Source organism: Somniosus microcephalus, chromosome 1 (genome assembly GCF_052327205.1).
Source record: "Somniosus microcephalus isolate GS21.2 chromosome 1, FLI_Smic_1.0, whole genome shotgun sequence".
Lineage (NCBI taxonomy): Eukaryota > Metazoa > Chordata > Chondrichthyes > Squaliformes > Somniosidae > Somniosus > Somniosus microcephalus.
This window is the reverse complement of record NC_140987.1, coordinates 167,936,788-167,955,730: the sequence shown is the minus strand read 5'-3', so window position 1 is coordinate 167,955,730 and position 18,943 is coordinate 167,936,788. Positions and strand designations below refer to the sequence as shown.

Genomic DNA, 18,943 nt, shown 5'->3' with positions numbered 1-18,943 from the left:
TCAGCGGTCTTCACCTCGGGGGGGGGGGGGGGGGGCGGCCGCGACCCTCGGGGGTGGTGGGTGGGGCCGCGACCCTCGGCGGGGGGGGGCCCAGCCCTCCCTTCCCCCCACTTCCCCCCCCCTCTCCCTCCCCCCCTTCCCTTTCCCCCCCGCCCTCCCTTCGCCCCCCCCGTCCTCCCTTTCCCCCCCCCCCCCAGTCGCTCGCCCTCTCTCTCTTCCAACAACAACATGCCCTCGAAAAAGCCTCGGCACCGCCAGGCACTTCAGCTAGTTATTATTTATTTATTTATTTATATATATATATAAAGCGGTTCTTCTGTCTGTCATTCCGTCTGTCTGTCTGTCTGTATTGAATAAACTTGAAAGTTATAGAGCGTACCTACACGTGTGTTACATCGAAAGAAAGCTTACGATTCCAGAACTGTCATAAGCGTATTTACGTTTCGGCCAGACAAAAATTGCGCCCGTGGTATCCAAAAAACGTTCAACATTCCGCTCATTAGTATCGAGTGACGTCGAGGTCGACCAATCGTACGGTCGAGCGACCCGACGGTCGACCAATCGCTGCGTGGTGGGGGCGGGTTCCTGGCGCGTGCGGGCGGGCCCTCCTAGAGTCGAGTGACGGGACGATTGACCAATCCTACGCTTCGGTGACCTGACGGTCCACCAATCGGTGCATGTGTGGGCGGGCTTATTGTTCTGAACCGAGGTGAGTCGCCGCCATCTTGATTCCAAACTTTTCATTTCTTTTTCCCGCTTTCTGCATGTTTCTTTTCAAATCTACATTTCCAGGAAAAAAAAAGTTGCTTTTAAAACACAATTAACTTTTTTTTAAAACAATTTAATTTGTAAATCTTTTCTGTAACATCTAGAATTTTCCTACCTTTAACCGTTTTTCCAGGCCTGTAAGCCTGGGCCTCTGTTGCCCAGCCACGCCCGAGCTAGGCACCTCCCGTCACGCTGAACAAGCGGCTCGCGATCGCCGCCATCTTTGTGAAGGCTGGCGGGGGCGGGCCTGAGCTGAGCGTCACCACCGCCGCCATGTTAGTAAAGGCGAGTGGGGCAGGAGTCAGCGCGCACGACTTGAGTCCGGCCGGGCCTCACGCGGTAGGTTGCGCGGCGGCGTCTCTCTCTCTGCTCTTGAAACCGGCTCGGGTGGGGGGGCGGGGCTCGGGAGATTGGGCCTCCGGGGGGTGCGGGGGCGAGCCTCGGGAGATCGGGGGGGTGGGGTGCGGGGCTCGGGAGATCGGGTGGGGGGGGGGCGCGGCGCTCGGGAGATTGGGCCCTCGTGAGATCGGGCCTCGGGAGGGCGGGACATTGGGGGCAGGGCTCGGGGACCCCCCCCGCCCCCTCTCTCCTCCCCTCCCCCCCTCTCCCTTCCCCCCTTCCCCCCTCCCCTCCCCCCACCCCTCCTCCTCCCCTCTCCCCTCTCTCTTCCCCCCCCAGTTGCGCTCTCTCTTCCCCCCAATCGCTCTCTCTTCCAACAACAACATCCCCTCAAAAGACCCTCGGCACCACCGGGCACTTCAGCTAGTATATATATCTAAAATCTTTTTTCTTCTATCTATCTATCTATATATATAAAGGAGTTGATCTGTCTGTCCTTCTGTCTGTCTGTCCTCGGGTGTGCGTCTGTCCGGCTATGTGCTCGAAAGTTATACCGCGTACCTACGCGCGCGTTACCTCCGAAGAAAGCTTACACTTCCGGGACGCTGTTAAGCGTATTTACTTTTCGGTCGGACGAAAAATTGTTCGCGCCTTATGCAAAAAACCTTCAAAATTAAACTCATTATCTGCTAGCATTGATTGACTGACGTCAAGGTTCGACCAATCCTGTGCCGTCACGATTGACCAATCCTACAGTACGGTCCCCTGATGGTTGGCCAATTGGTGTGTGTGTTTGGAGGCGGGACTAATCGTTTTCATCTCGGGGATCTGGCAGCCATTGTTTCAATGCCATGACTTCAGCTTCCAGCTCAAACTACTTTGAAAGTTAGTATCTCTTTTAAAAATAACAAGATTTACCAAAAACGTTTTATAAGTACTTTCACTTTCATCTTTCAAGGTATTAAAAGGTAGAAATGTTGCCCGGCAGCAGATTGAGAGAGGGACACAGACAGGGCCCAAAAGCCTGGGACTCGATTTAAAATGTTGCCCGGCAGCAGATTCACAGAGGGACACAGAGAGGCCCCAAAGCCTCGCACATCGATTTAAACTGCCCCGGCCCAAAACAGCCCTGGCAAAGCCGGGCTCCCCCAGCTAGTAGATAGATAGATAGATATTCCTTCATGGTCCTATCCCTATCCTGATTTTATTTCTTTTGTTTGAGTCTGTAGAATACTTTACCATTTTTTAAATATCCCTTGATAATTTAATTTTGTAGTTTCTCTTTGCCTTCCTAATTGTTTTTTTTGACTTCTTTCCTAACCTTTTTGTATTCCCATCCAGTCATGGGATTGACGTAATATACCTGGCAGATTGTCTGGTTACTTCTTGGTGTACACCAGATTGAATTTTTAATGGGCTTCTGGACAGAGCTCCTTGTTCTCACTGCTTCTCAGAATATGATATCAAAATAAGTTCACCCAATACTCTTTTGTTCCCCATGGTTAGTTTTTTGTATGACACTCATGTTTCATTGTGCATCTTTTAAAAATGTTTGTTTTGACTTTGGGTTAGTTGTGACCTCTTCAGTTATTGTATCCCGAAAAGAAAAACATAATTCCTTTATTGGAAGCAAGTTTCTCAAACCTTTGGACCAAACTAAATTTTTAAAAAAAATTGTAAAAGACTTGGCTTAAACAATTTTGCTATTGAAAACTGCAACTTTGATAATTATGTGATCAGTCATCGAAACAAATTAAATATTTGAGTACCTTAAGTTTAATTGTAAAATTAAGCATTCTAATAAAATACTTGTGTGATTGGATCTTGACTCTGGGCTTGCTCCCAAACCTAACAAGCTAGTGAAATAATTCACCTTTTCTGTGCATTTACATTATTCAGAATCATTGTTGCATCTTTTGTGCATGTGCAATGTTTGAGAAGTTATTACTTGCATTTGTTATTCCAAAGCAAACAAAAGAAAACAATCTCTAATGTAAAACGTTGCTATAGTTTAGGAAGAAAATAATTGGTAGCTTGTGTTAAATATTTTGTTAATACAATGCTTTTAATTTTGTTAAGTGCAACATTGATAAGGGATACAGTTCCCATAAATGTATAATGATGTGATCATTGTGGTGATCTTTCTTTGTTCATGTCTCTTTAGGAATGATTTGCTTATGGTGTGTCGGCAACTGAACATGGAGGAATCAGTGGCAGAGATTATGCATCAGTTGGGAGCAGATGAGAATGGGAAGATATCCTTTGAGGATTTTGCACGCTGCCGTATGCAGTTGGTATCTGAAATAAGAAAAGAAGGTGAACTTTCAGTAAAGTCAGATGAATCTTGCAAAAAAAGAAAATTACGGGATCGAATAGCTTCATGGCCAACCAGCAGTGATAACAGTCTTGGTACGTAGGTGGCATAAAGGAAAAAGATGTACAGGTAGACTATCCTTTATCCGACAGCCTCGGGACCAGCCGTGTTTCGGTTTTCGGAAAATTTCGGATTTCAGAAGGTAGTTTATAAGACTGGGAAATTTGTCGGGGGTGGGGGTCGGTTTGGGGGTGGGGTCGGCAGGGGTCGGCGTCGGCGGGGGGGCGGGGGTCGGCGTCGTGCGCACGACTTACGCTGAACGAAAAAACTTTCGGTTTTCGGAAGTTCGGATAAAGGATAGTCTACCTGTATTTTTACTGTTGTGCAATCTCCAACTCTCTGTGGTACAGCATGAAAAGATTTCACAGTAGTTGTAATTGCTGTTTTATTAGTATGCCTTGGGATACGCCGTAATGTACTTGAACAGTTTCATAGTTGACTGTGGTGGATGTAACTTAGATAATGCTCCACTTAAGACTATCACTCCAAACCTGTATTGAGTATACAACGATCATTAGTTCTTCAATGGGGGGTGCCATTAAACATTAACTGCTTGCAGTGTTTAGGTTGGCTATGTTGGTCGTTATAGTCATCAGTGACGAGAAAAAGCCTATATATGGAATAAGACAGCTCTTGCAACTTCAATTAAAAAAAAAACTGATTACAGTTGGCTAACTGCCATGGTTTATGTCTTGATCTGAATAGAAACATAGAAGATAGGAGCAGGAGTAGGTCATTCGGCCCTTCGAGCCTGCTCCGCCATTCAATGAGATCATGGCTGATCATTGAAATTCAGTACCCTGTCCCTGCCTTCTCCCCATATCCCTTGATCCCTTTAGCCTTAAGAAATATATCTAACTCCTTCTTGAATATATTTAATGAACTGGCCTCCACCGCCCTCTGTGGCAGGGAATTCCACAGGTTCACCACTCTCTGGGTGAAGAAATTCCACCTCATTTCAGTCCTAAATGTCCTACCCCTTATCCTTAGACTGTGACCCCTGGTTCTGGACTCCCCAGCCATCGGGAACATCCTTCCAGCATCTAGTCTGTCCAGGCCTGACAGAATTTTATAGGTTTCGATGAGATCCCCTCTCAATCTTCTAAACTCCAGTGAGTATAAGCCCAATCGACACAATCTCTCCTCATACGTCATTGCTGCCATCCCAGGTATCAGCCTGGTGAATCTTCGCTGCACTCCTTCCATGGCAAGAACGTCCTTCCTCAGATAAGGCGACCAAAACTGCACACAATACTCAAGGTGCAGTCTCACCAAGGCCCTGTACAACTGCAGCAAGACATCCTTGTTCCTGTACTCGAACCCTCTTGCTACGAAGGCCAACATACCATTTGCCTTCTTAACCACCTGCATGCTTACCTTCAGCGACTGGTGCACAAGAACACCCAGGTCTCTTTGCACTTCCCCTTCTCCCAATCTATTGCCATTCAAATAATAATCTGCCTTCCTGTTTTTGCCACCAAAGTGGATAACCTCACATTTATCCACATTATAGTGCATTTGCCATGTTTCTGCCCAATCACCCAACCTGTCCAAATCGTACTGGAGTTTCATGACATCCTCCTCGCAGCATACCCTCCCACCCAGCTTTGTGTCGTCTGCAAATTTGGAGATATTACATCCAATTCCCTCGTCCAGACCATTAATATATATTGTGAACAGCTGGGGTCCTAGGACCGATCCTTGCGGTACCCCACTAGTCACTGCCTGCCACTCGGAAAACGACCCGTTTATTCCAACTCTTTGCTTTCTGTCCGCCAACCAGTTCTCTATCCAAGTCAATACCTTGCCCCCAATCCCATGTGCCTTAATTTTGCACGCTAATCTCTTATGCGGGACCTTATCGAAAGCCTTCTGAAAGTCCAAATACACCACATCCACTGGTTCTCCCTTATCTATTTTACCAGTTACATCCTCAAAAAATTCCAGTAGATTAGTCAAGCACGATTTACCTTTTGTAAATCTATGTTGACTTTGTCCGATCCTGTCACTGCTTTCCAAGTGCTCTGCTATTACATCTTTTATAATGGACTCTAGCATTTTCCCCACTACCGATGTCAGGCTTACCGGTCTGTAATTCCCCGCTTTTTCTCTGCCACCTTTTTTGAATAGTGGGGTAACATTAGCTACCCTCCAATCCATGGGTACTATTCCAGAGTCTATCGAGTTCTGGAAGATGACCAGCAATGCATCTACTATTTCTAGGGCCACTTCCTTAAGTACTCTGGGATGTCGATTATCAGGCCCTGGGGATTTATCGGCCTTCAGTCCCATCAATTTTCCTAACACCATTTCCCTACAAATACTGATTTCTTTCAGTTCCACCCTTTCATCGGACCCTATGTTCTCCGGTATTTCTGGGAGGTTATTTGTGTCCTCCTTTGTGAAGACAGAACCAAAATATGTATTTAGTTGGTCTGCCATTTCTTTGTTCCCCATTATAAATTCCCCTGATTCTGACTGCAAGGGACCTACGCTTGACTTCACCAATCTTTTTCTCTTCACATATCTATAAAAGCTATAAAATCTCCTTCATAAAATGAATACTATTATTTCCAGTTTTAATAGAATGTTTTTGGGTTCCCATAGTGGATTTTGCCCCCCTGTTCTTGCAGAAAAAATATACTTGAGGGACTAACAATTGCCTACTTGCTTTTATCGTTCACTATCGTTACACTATAGTTATCACTGTTATATCGTTATCACTGTTCACACTGTTGTATCACTATACGAGGTCGCCTCTTGTCACGCTGTTATACCTGGGCTGACCACTGCTGACTCCGCCCATGGCTCCACCTACCTGCCCAGGTATAAAGGTGGTCGACTGGCTGGTATTCCTCCTTGTTGGATCCGATCACCCACGAGGGTGGGCTCTGTTATTTAGCCAATAAAAACCTATAGTTACTTTCTTAACTCGTCGCTTTTAATTGGATGAATTGATAGGTATATCAATTTTATTGGCTAAATTTTAAAATGTCGACAACTGAGCAGTCAAACGACCAGCCAAGCGACCAGCCAGACGCCCAGCTACAACAGCCACAGCAGCCGGCCTGGCTGCGAGCCCTCAGACCACCGTACCTGGATCTAAACCCACAGGCAGCAAACTCAGCCCTCGACTTCGAACACTGGCTGAGCTGCTTCGAAGCCTACCTGGGAGAATCCGGCGTGCCTCAGAAATCCATGCTAAGAGTTCTGAACGCCCAAGTGAGCCCTAAAGTATTCGCACTCATCCGGGACCTTAAAACATACGAGGATGCCATCAACCGGCTGAAAAGACAGTACCAAACCCCGGTAAATTCCATGTATGCCAGACACCTCCTAAGATCCCGCCCGCAACAGCCAGGAGAGCCCGTGGAGGAATTTTTATGGGTGCTCCAAGCACTCGGCAGAGACTGTAACTTTAAAGCGGTAACGGCGGCAGAAAATACTGAAGACAATGTCCGCGATGCCTTCGTGAAAGGCCTGCGGTCCGACTACTCACGGCAAAGACTACTGGACGCAAGGGACCTCGACCTGGACAAATCTGCAGCCCTCGCTCTCTCTCTAGAGGTGGCCCATCGTGACCTCGAGGCATACTCAAGGTACTGTAACTCGCGACCCTGGGACTTGGGACCGACCTCGACCGCGATACCCCCCGCAGCAACCCCCCTGGGACCTACCTCAGCGTCGGCGTCCCGGACCCAATCGAGACCGCCACCCCCGGTACCGGCTCCGACATCGGACCCCCGCGATCGGGCCGCCGGCTGCTTCTTCTGCGGCCAGGCGAAACACCCGAGGTCGCGCTGCCCAGCCAGGAACTCTACCTGCTCAAACTGCATGAAGAAAGGCCACTTCGCTAAGGCCTGCAGAGGTGGATCATCAGAGGCCAGCAGTGCCTCATGCGAGCTGTGGGGGCGGCCATCTTCCTTCAAGGCAACAGAGGCCAGCATCCCCACATGTGAGTCATGGGGCGGCCATCTTTGATACAGGCAACCGACACCAGCAGTGCCTCATGTGAGTTATGGGGGCAGCCATCTTCTCCGCCATTTTGTCCAACCTCGTGGGAGACACCATTTTACCCACCACGCCCGACCGCCACCGTGCCTCTAGACCCGACTACCGCCTCAACCGCAGACTACAACAACTCGCTCAGCTATACACTAGCCTCCGTCACACTGGACCAGGCCCGCCCGCATCACCTGTCCAAGTCGATGATAGACATCAAAGTAAACGGCCACGCCACGACCTGCCTGTTCGACAGCGGAAGCACGGAGAGCTTCATCCACCCAGACACGGTGAGCCACTACTCCCTCCCTGTCCTGCCAACGCGCAACCGGATCTCGATGGCATCGAGGTCACACGCCACAGACATCAGCGGCTACTGTGTTGTGACCCTGTCGGTTAAGGGTACGGAGTATAAAAATTTTAAACTCCTCGTCCTGCCCCAGCTATGCGCTGCCGTCCTACTAGGCCTAGACTTCCAATCCCACCTCCAAAGCGTCACGCTAGCATACGGCGGACCCCTCCCCCCACTCACAGTCGACAACCAGCAGATTTTAAACAGCCCACCGCGTAACACCTGCGGCCTATCCACCCTCAAGGTCCCGCCACCTTCCCTGTTCGCTAACCTCACCCCCGACTGCAAACCCGTCGCTACCAAGAGCAGACGGTACAGCGCCGGGGACAGAGCTTTCATTAGCTCTGAGGTGCAGCGTCTCCTGAAGGAGGGCATCATCGAGGGGAGCACCAGCCCCTGGCGTGCCCAGGTCGTGGTCGTTAAGACCGGCAATAAAAACCGCCTGGTCATCGACTACAGCCAGACCATAAACAGGTACACCCAGCTGGACGCATACCCCCTTCCCCGCATATCTGATATGGTCAATCAGATTGCGCAGTACCGGGTATTCTCCACCATCGACCTTAAGTCGGCCTATCACCAACTCCCTATCCGCCCTGAGGACCGCCAGTATACAGCCTTCGAGACGAACGGCCGCCTCTACCACTTCCTTAGGGTTCCCTTCGGCGTCACCAACGGGGTTTCGGTCTTCCAAAGGGAGATGGACCGGATGGTTGACCAGAACGGGCTGCACGCCACGTTCCCCTACCTAGATAACGTCACCATCTGCGGCCGCGACCGGCAGGACCATGACGTTAATCTGGAGAGATTCCTCCGTACGGCCCAACGGCTGAACCTCACCTACAATAAGGAGAAATGTGTGTTTAACACCTCGCGCCTTGCCATCCTCGGCTGTGTAGTAGAGAACGGAGTCATCGGCCCCGACCCCGAAAGAATGCGTCCCCTCATGGAGCTACCCCTCCCCCACTGTCCAAAGGCTCTGAAGAGAACCCTGGGGCTCTTCGCCTACTATGCCCAATGGGTGCCCAATTATGCAGACAAAGCCAGACCCCTCATGAAGTCCACATCCTTCCCCCTTACGGAGGAAGCGTGCACAGCCTTCTCCCTCATTAAGGGAGACATCGCCAAGGCCACAATGCACGCAGTGGACGAGTCCATCCCCTTCCAAGTGGAGAGCGATGCATCCGACTTCGCCCTAGCCGCTACCCTTAACCAGGAGGGGAGACCAGTGGCCTTCTTCTCAAGGACCCTACAGGGCCCTGAGATCCGACACTCGTCGGTCGAGAAGGAGGCCCAAGCGATTGTGGAGGCGGTACGACGCTGGAGGCATTACCTGGCAGGCAAACGATTTACCCTCCTCACCGACCAGCGTTCGGTCGCTTTTATGTTTAATAACAAGCTGAGGGGCAAAATCAAGAATGACAAGATATTGAGGTGGAGAATCGAACTATCCACCTATGATTATGATATCTTGTACCGGCCAGGTAAGCTGAACGATCCCCCTGATGCTCTGTCACGAATTACATGCGCCAGCGCGCAAAGTGATAGACTTCAGACCCTCCACAACGACCTCTGCCACCCCGGGGTCACCAGACTTTACCACTTCATTAAGGCCCGCAACCTGCCATACTCCATCGAGGAGGTCAGGACCGTGACCAGGAACTGCCAGACCTGTGCCGAGTGCAAACCGCACTTCTTTAGGCCGGACAGAGCAAGCCTGATCAAGGTCACCCGCCCCTTCGAGCGCCTGAGCATCGACTTTAAGGGGCCCCTCCCGTCCTCTGACCGTAATGTGTACTTCCTCAACATCGTTGATGAGTACTCCCGTTTCCCCTTTGCCTTACCCTGCCCAGACATGACCAGTACCACGGTCATCAAATGCCTGAACGACCTCTTCGCCTTGTTCGGGTTCCCAAACTATATACATAGTGACCGGGGCTCCTCCTTCATGAGCGAGGAACTCCGTCAGTTCCTACTAGCGAGAGGTATTGCTGCAAGCAGGACCACCAGCTACAACCCCCGAGGGAACGGCCAGGTAGAAAGAGGGAACGCGACGGTATGGAAGGCCGTCCTCTTAGCCTTAAAGTCTAAGGGCCTCCCAACCTCCCGCTGGCAGGAAGTCCTCCCGGCAGCCCTGCACTCCATCCGGTCACTACTTTGCACTGCCATTAACGCCACCCCCCATGAACGAATGTTTGTTTTCCCCAGGAAGTCGACTACAGGAACCACACTACCAACCTGGCTGACCTCCCCGGGGCCCGTCCTGCTGCGAAAGCACGTGAGGACCCATAAAACGGACCCCCTGGTAGAGAAGGTGAACCTCCTGCACGCCAACCCCCAGTACGCCTATGTGGCTTACCCGGACGGGCGGGAGGACACAGTCTCCTTGCGAGACCTCGCACCCTCGGGCATTCCGGAGACACCACCTTTACCCCCCCCCCCCCCCAACCCCCCCCTCAATTCCAGCTCAGGTAGACGGCATGCCGGAACCCCACGAGCCTTCGCCGACCACGCAGACACCAGCATCAACACCGGAGAATGCAACACCGCCGCTGCGACGATGAGAAAGGCTTACGAGGCCTCCGGACAGACTGACTTACCAGAACTGGTAGTACACTTCACCCCGCCGGACTCAAATCTAAACAAGGGGTGAATGTGGTAAACCACTTTTATCGTTACACTATAGTTATCACTGTTATATCGTTATCACTGTTCACACTGTTGTATCACTATACGAGGTCGCCTCTTGTCACGCTGTTATACCTGGGCTGACCACTGCTGACTCCGCCCATGGCTCCACCTACCTGCCCAGGTATAAAGGTGGTCGACTGGCTGGTATTCCTCCTTGTTGGATCCGATCACCCACGAGGGTGGGCTCTGTTATTTAGCCAATAAAAACCTATAGTTACTTTCTTAACTCGTCGCTTTTCATTGGATGAATTGATAGGTATATCACCCTCCAATCCATGGGTACTATTCCAGAGTCTATCGAGTTCTGGAAGATGACCAGCAATGCATCTACTATTTCTAGGGCCACTTCCTTAAGTACTCTGGGATGTCGATTATCAGGCCCTGGGGATTTATCGGCCTTCAGTCCCATCAATTTTCCAAACACCATTTCCCTACAAATACTGATTTCTTTCAGTTCCACCCTTTCATCGGACCCTATGTTCTCCGGTATTTCTGGGAGGTTATTTGTGTCCTCCTTTGTGAAGACAGAACCAAAATATGTATTTAGTTGGTCTGCCATTTCTTTGTTCCCCATTATAAATTCCCCCGATTCTGACTGCAAGGGACCTACGCTTGACTTCACCAATCTTTTTCTCTTCACATATCTATAAAAGCTATAAAATCTCCTTCATAAAATGAATACTATTATTTCCAGTTTTAATAGAATGTTTTTGGGTTCCCACAGTGGATTTTGCCCCCCTGTTCTTGCAGAAAAAATATACTTGAGGGACTAACAATTGCCTACTTGCTTACTGGATTAAACATAAGCCTGGAATTTGTGGTCTGCATGACTGCGAACTGGCAGGTTATCAAGGGATATAGAACAAGGGCGGATAGATGGTGTTGAGGTACAGATCAACCATTATCTAACTGAATGGTGGAACAGGCTCGAGGGACTGAATGGTGTACTCTGGTTCGATGTCATCTGGCCCATCTTAGTTTGTCCTATATTTTCCCTATTGCATAATCTAATTGTTTCTTAAATGATTGCAGTGTTTTCACCTCCACTGCTTTATTTAGAAGTCAATTCCATGTATTGAACACTTTTTGTGTGAAGGTGTTAGGAATGTCTAGTCCCTATCCAAAAGACTGAGGTCCACTCAGGCGATCAAATAAACGAGGTTTAATGAAAACTAACAGATTTTAACGGATAACTACAGGAGAACATCGAATATAGGTCTTGTCAGTTTGGAGGCTCCATGAGGACTGCTTGGGCGGTCCCGTGGCTGACGTCATGACGTCATCACGTTTTTCCCGCCGGTGGGTGTAAAAGAAAAGACAGCCATCCGTGGCTAAGTAAAGAAATTAAGGATAGTATTCGACTAAAAGCAAGGGCATATAATGTAGCCAAATCTAGTGGGAGGATAGAGGATTGGGAAAACTTTAAAAGACAGCAAAAAATAACAAAAAGATTGATTAAGAAAGGGAAGATAGATTATGAAAGTAAATTAGCAAAAAATATAAAAACAGATAGTAAGAGTTTTTATAGTTATATAAAAAGAAAAAGGGTGGCTAAAGTAAATGTTGGTCCCTTAGAGGATGAGACCGGGAAATTAATGGTGGGAAATATGGAGAGGGCAAAAACACTGAATATTTTATATCAGTCTTTACAGTAGAAGACACTAAGAATATCCCAACACTGGACAAACAGGGGGCTAAAGGAGGGGAGGAGCTAAACACAATCAAAATCACTAAGGAAGTGGTACTCGGTAAAATAATGGGACTCAAGGCGGATAAATCACCTGGACCTGATGGCTTACATCCTAGGGTCTTGAGGGAAGTGGCGGTAGGGATTGTGGATGCATTGGTAATAATTTTCCAAAACTCCCTGGACTCGGCAAAGGTCCCGGCAGACTGGAAAACTGCTAATGTAACACCCTTATTTAAAAAGGGCAGTAGAAAGAAGGCTGGAAACTATAGACCGGTTAGCCTAACATCTGTGGTAGGTAAAATTTTGGAGTCCATTATTAAGGAGACAGTAACAGGACATTTGGATAATCATAATTTAATAGGACAAAGTCAGCATGGTTTTATGAAGGGGCAGTCATGTTTGACAAATTTGCTGGAGTTCTTTGAGGAAGTAACATATAGGGTGGATAAAGGGGAACCAGTGGATGTAGTGTATTTAGACTTCCAAAAGGCATTTGACAAGGTGCCACACAAAAGATTATTGCTTAAGATAAAAAATCACGGGATCGGGGGTAATATTCTGGCATGGATAGAGGATTGGTTATCTAACAGAAGGCAGAGAGTTGGGATAAATGGTTCATTCTCGGACTGGCAATCAGTAACTAGTGGTGTTCCGCAGGGGTCAGTGCTGGGTCCCCAACTCTTTACAATCTATATTAACGATTTGGAGGAGGTGACCGAGTGTAACATATCAAAGTTTGCAGATGATACTAAGATGGGAGGGAAAGTAGTGAGTGAGGAGGACATAAAAAACCTGCAAGGGGACATAGACAGGCTAAGTAAGTGGGCAGAGATTTGGCAGATGGAATACAATACTGGAAAGTGTGAGGTTATGCACTTTGGCAGGAAAAATCGTAGAGCAAGTTATTATCTTAATGGCAAGAAACTGGAAAGTACTGAAGTACAAAGGGATCTGGGGGTCCTGGTGCACGAAACTCAAAAGGTTAGTATGCAGGTGCAGCAAGTGATTAAGAAGGCCAATGGAATGTTGGCTTTCATTGCTAGGGGGATAGAATATAAAAATAGGGAGGTATTGCTTCAGTTGTACAAGGTATTGGTGAGACCGCACCTGGAATACTGCATACAGTTTTGGTGTCCATACTTAAGAAAGGACATACTTGCTCTCGAGTCAGTACAAAGAAGGTTCACTCGGTTAATCCCGGGGATGAGGGGATGGACATATGAGGAGAGGTTGAGTAGATTGGGACTCTACTCATTGGAGTTCAGAAGAATGAGAAGCGATCTTATTGAAACATAAGATTGTGAAGGGGTTGGATCGGGTGGATGCGGGGAAGATGTTCCCGATGATGGGTGAAACTAGAACTAGGGGGCATAGTCTTAGAATAAGGGGCTGCTCTTTCAAAACTGAGATGAGGAGGAACTACTTCACTCAGAGGGTGGTAGGTCCATGGAATATGCTGCCCCAAAAAGCTGTAGAAGGTACATCATTACATAAATTTAAAACAGAAATAGACAGTTTCCTAGAAGTAAAGGGAATTAAGGGTTACGGGGAGCGGGCAGGAATTTGGACATGAGCCTAGGTTCGGATCGGTCATGGCCCTGTGGGCAGCGGAGCGGGCCCAGGGGCCGTGTAGCCTGATCCTGTTCCTATTTCGTGTGTCTAATTCTGTTAGATTCAGGAGATGGTTCTGTGATAGTGGATTGGCAGTTAGGATCAGATCAGCCATGATCTTATTGAATGGCGGAGCAGGCTCGAGGGGCCGATTGGCCTACTCCTGCTCCTATTTCTTATGTTCTTATCGCGTTTACCCGCGCTATTAAAGTGATCACGCTCTGTACATGTAAACAGTGAAAACAAAGATACAGACTCAGGCTGTAGCCAACATATTATTAAAGGGAACTATATACAATTGATTGATTGGAGTCCCTTCGTGGCTCCGCCACATGCGCCCCCCCCCCCCCCCCAGAATTGTCTTTAATAGCAAAAGTAAAACGGCGAGGAGGCCTGACAAGCCTGTCAGATCGACTTCTGTAGCCTTGAAGTGGAAGCTGATGGACGGCGGGCGAGCTGGCGGGCGGTTGCGTTTGATCTGGCACGGCGACTGTGGGCGGTCGGCCACGTTTCGGCGGTTGTGCGATCTCGACTGAGCGGTCAAGATCCAAGTGAGCCGGCTTCAACCGGTCAACCGAAATGTGGTCCGGTTTACCTCCGACATCGACCGAAAAAGATTTGTCACCCGGCTCTATCACACGGAAAGGACCAGTGTTAAGGGGGTTTGAGCGGGTTCCGATGAGCGTCGTGGCGGATAAACACATAGTCGGCGTTCTTCAGCTCAGCTGGGACGTGGGAACTCTGCAAGCTGTGATGCGACGTAGGCACTGGAACGAAACTTCTGGCTGCCTCCTGGTGGCTGCTGAGCTGCTGGGACGCGGACCATGGCTCTGTTGGAGTCGGAAGGAAATCCCCTGGTACACGTAGCGGCTGGCCATATACGAGCTCCGCCGAGGACGATTGAAGATCTTCTTCAGGTGCCGTATAAGAACATAAGAAATAGGAGCAGGAGTAGGCCAATCGGCCCCTCGAGCCTGCTCCACCATTCAATAAGATCATGGCTGATCTGATCCTAACCTCAAATCTTCTATCACTCTGCATCCACCTGAACCCATGTGATCTCCCGGGAGAGGCGAAAAACCAGATAAAGACCCAATGGCCAATTTGGGAGAAAAAAATCTGGGAAATTCCTCTCCGACCCATCTAGGCAATCGAAATTCTTCCAGGAGATCACTCTGTCCCTATATTTTCTGCAGTACTTCTGTAAAGGCGATCTCCACCCCAGCCAGGAACAGGAATAAAACCATCTCCTGAAATCTAACACAGAATTAGAACACAGTAGGAGCAGAACAAGGCTACACGGCCCCTGGGCCCACTCCAGGGCCCACTCCGCTACCCACAGGGCCATGACCATTCCGAACCTAGACTCATGTCCAATTTCCTGCCCGCTCCCCGTAACCCTTAATTCCCTTTACTTCTAGGAAACTATCTATTTCTGTTTTAAATTTATTTAATGATGTAGCTTCCACAGCTTTCTGGGGCAGCAAATTCCACAAACCTACCACCCTCTGAGTGAAGAAGTTTCTCCTCATCTCAGTTTTGAATGAGCAGCCCCTTATTTTAAGATTATGCCCCCAGTTCTAGTTTCACCCATCATTGGGAACATCCTCACCGCATCCACCCAATCAAGCCCCTTCACAATCTTATATGTTTCAATAAGATCGCCTCTCATTCTTCTGAACTCCAATGAGTAGAGTCCCAATCTACTCAACCTCTCCTCATATGACCACCCCCTCATCCCCGGGATTAACCGAGTGAACCTTCTTTGTACTGACTCGAGAGCAAGTATGTCTTTTCTTAAGTATGGACACCAAAACTGTATGCAGTATTCCAGGTGCGGTCTCACCAATACCTTGTACAACTGAAGCAATACCTCCCTGTTTTTATATTCCAACCCCCTTGCAATAAAAGCCAACATTCCATTGGCCTTCTTAATCACTTGCTGCACCTGCATACTAACTTTTTGAGTTTCGTGCACCAGGACCCCCAGATCCCTTTGTACTACAGTACTTTCCAGTTTCTTGCCATTAAGATAATAACTTGCTCTATGATTTTTCCTGCCAAAGTGCATAACCTCACACTTTCCAGTATTGTATTCCATCTGCCAAATCTCTGCCCACTTACTTAGCCTGTCTATGTCCCTTTGCAGGTTTTTTATGTCCTCCTCACTCACTACTTTCCGTCCCATCTTTGTATCATCTGCAAACTTTGATATGTTACACTTGGTCCCCTCCTCCAAATCGTTAATATAGATTGTAAAGAGTTGGGGACCCAGCACTGACCCCTGCGGAACACCACTAGTTACTGGAGGCCCAAAAGGACCCATGGATGCCTGTCCACCCAGCCCGCGCCTTGAAGGCTGGCTCGCAGTGCGGCTTTGAGCGACCTGTGGAATCGTTCGCACAGGCCGTTTGCCTGTGGATGGTAGGCAGTGGTGCGATGTAGCTTGACGCCGAGCCCCTGAGCCACAGCGTTCCAGAGCTCCGAGGAAAACTGCGGCCCACGATCGGACGAGATGTCCGCCGGTACCCCGAAGCGGGCGACCCAAGAGGAGATGAATGCCCTGGCGACGTCTGTGGAAGTGGTGGATGACAGAGGAACCGCCTCCGGCCATCGAGTGGTGCGGTCCACCATTGTAAGAAGATGAGTAAACCCGTGCGAAGGTGGAAGAGGCCCCACCAGGTCCACATGCACATGATCAAACCTACGTTCTGGAACGGTGAAAGTGGCCAATGGAGCCTTGACATGATGCTGCACCTTGGCCTTTTGGCAGACCATACAGATGTTGGCCCAGTCGCGAACATCCATGTGCATGCCCCGCCACACGAATTTGGACGACATCAACCGCTGCGAGGCCTTCATGCCAGGGTGCGAGAACCCGTGTATGGCGTCAAAAACTTTTCGGCGCCAGGTGACCGGGACGATAGGGCGAGGATCTCCTACAGAGACGTCACAGAGTAGCGTAGTGCCCGCGGCATGGAATTTGACGTCGGCCGCTTGGAGGCTAGAGGGGTTGGTTCTGTAAGATTGGACCTCCGGATCCGAGGCTTCATCTGCAGCCATGAGGGCATAGTCGATGCCGAGCTGGACTGCATGAACGGTCGCGCGGGAGAGGCAATCCGCCACCAGGTTGTCCTTACCGGACACATGCTGAATGTCAGTGGTGAATTCTGAGATAAACGTCAACTGACGTTGTTGCCGAGCTGACCACGGTTCGGCGGTCTTGGCCATAGCGAACGTTAGTGGCTTATGGTCCACAAAAGCCGTGAACGGACGTCCCTCTAGCAAGAACCGGAAATGGCGGATGGCCAGAAAAAGAGCCAGCAACTCCCGGTCGAACGTGCTGTACTTTCGTTCGTTTCGCCGTAGCTGACGGCTGAAAAACACCAGCGGTTGCCACATCCCATGCACCCACTGTTCCTGCACTGCGCCGATGACGTAGTCTGACGCATCGGTGGTAAGGGCGATGGTGGCACCTGGCAGCGGGTGTGCCAGCATGGTTGCGTTGGCTAGAGCGCCTTTTGTGTCGACGAACGCCCGGTCCATTTCGACCGTAAAGCTAATCGGATCCTTGCCGGACTTGCCCTTGAGGGCCTTGTACAGGGGCTGTATTAGGGATGAACTGGTGATAAAAATTTTCCATCCCGAGGAACTCCTGCAGGGCCTTGACGGTCTGCGGGCACGGGAACGAAGTAACTGCCTCCACCTTTGTTTGCAGGGGAATTGCGCCGTCTGATGTGATGCGATGGCCTAAAAAATCAATCTGCTGCAGGCCGAACTGGCACTTGGCTGGGTTGATCAAGCCGTGTTGACTGAGGCGTCTAAAGAGGGTGCGCAAATGGCAGATGTGCTCCTCTTTATTAGGGCTGGCGATGAGGATGTCGTTGAGGTAGACGAATAGAAACTTGAGGTCCCGAAGCACGGAGTCCATCAAGTGCTGGAAAGCCTGTGCAGCGTTCTTCAATCCAAACGCATCCGCAGAAATTCAAACAGGCTGAATGGGGTGATGACTGCAGTTTTCGGGACGTCTTGCGGGTGTACGGGGACCTGGTGGTAGCCACGGACAAGGTCGACTTTTGAAAAAATGGTATTTCCCGCCAAATGTGCACAGAAATCCTGAATATGAGGGATCGGATACCGATCAGGAGTAGTGGCGTCGATAGTCGCCGCAAGGCTGCCATCCGCCGCCAGGTTTCAGAACAATGTGGAGAGGCGAAGACCAGGGACTATTCGACCGGCGAATAATCCCTAGCCGCTCCATCGTGTCGAACTCCGCTTTCGCAGCTGCGAGCTTGCCAGGTTCGAGGCGCCGGGCCCGTGCGTAGACCGGGGAGCCAGTAGTGGTGATGTGATGTTCGACACCATGTTTCGTGGCCGTGGAAGAGAAAGTGGGTCTAGTCAGGTCTGGGAAATCTCCGAGGAGGCGAGTGAAGTCATCTGGAGGTGGGGACGTGCAGGAGAAAGTGCGCGCCACGGTGTTACCGCGGTGGCACGGGATGGAGTGAAAAGTGGCCGCATTGATCAACTGGCGGTGCCGTACATCCACCAGGAGGCCGTTGGTGCACAAAAAATCCGCCCCGAGGATGGCTTGAGAGACTTTGGCCGTGATGAAATCCCAGTAAAACCGCTGGCCACCGAAGCACACCTGGATCCGCCGGTTTCCGAAGGTCCGAATGGCCTCGCCATTAGCCGCCTGGAGCGGGGGTGGGGGGGGGGGGGGCGTGTCCCCCGGCTTGTAGATCAAGATTTGACACAGGTAGGATGCTACACTGCGCCCCGGTGTCGCAGAGGAAACGTCAACCAGATAGGGAGTCGTTGATGAAGAGGAGTTTTCCCGAATTACCGATTGCCATCGCAGCCGCGGGGCGCTCGTTATAACCGGTCCTCTTTCGAGAGGGTGGCTGCTGTTTTTTCTTGAGCGAAAAGCTGCAGGGAGGGCGGCAGCATCTTGCTTTCGCGCCAAAACGGGCGTGGTAGAAGCACAACCCCGCAGGTTGAGGGGCTGGAGCGGCGTCTGTGGGGGATGGGCGCCTCGTGGCAGCGCAGTACTGCTGTGTCACCGCGAAGATCTTGTCCGCATCGGCAGCCAGCTCTGCGCAGTCGGTGACTTCCGACC

General features: G+C 50.0%; 1 protein-coding gene across 1 annotated transcript in view; it reads left to right on the top strand.

Annotated features, from left to right (window-relative positions):
• The window catches only part of mcc (MCC regulator of WNT signaling pathway), a 450,686-nt gene that overhangs the window by 25,803 nt on the left and 405,940 nt on the right, over positions 1 to 18,943 (top strand). The window contains exon 2 of the mRNA XM_085987123.1: positions 3,272 to 3,516. Coding sequence (XP_085843249.1) covers positions 3,272 to 3,516 — 245 coding nt within the window. The remainder of the gene's footprint in view (positions 1 to 3,271; positions 3,517 to 18,943) is intronic.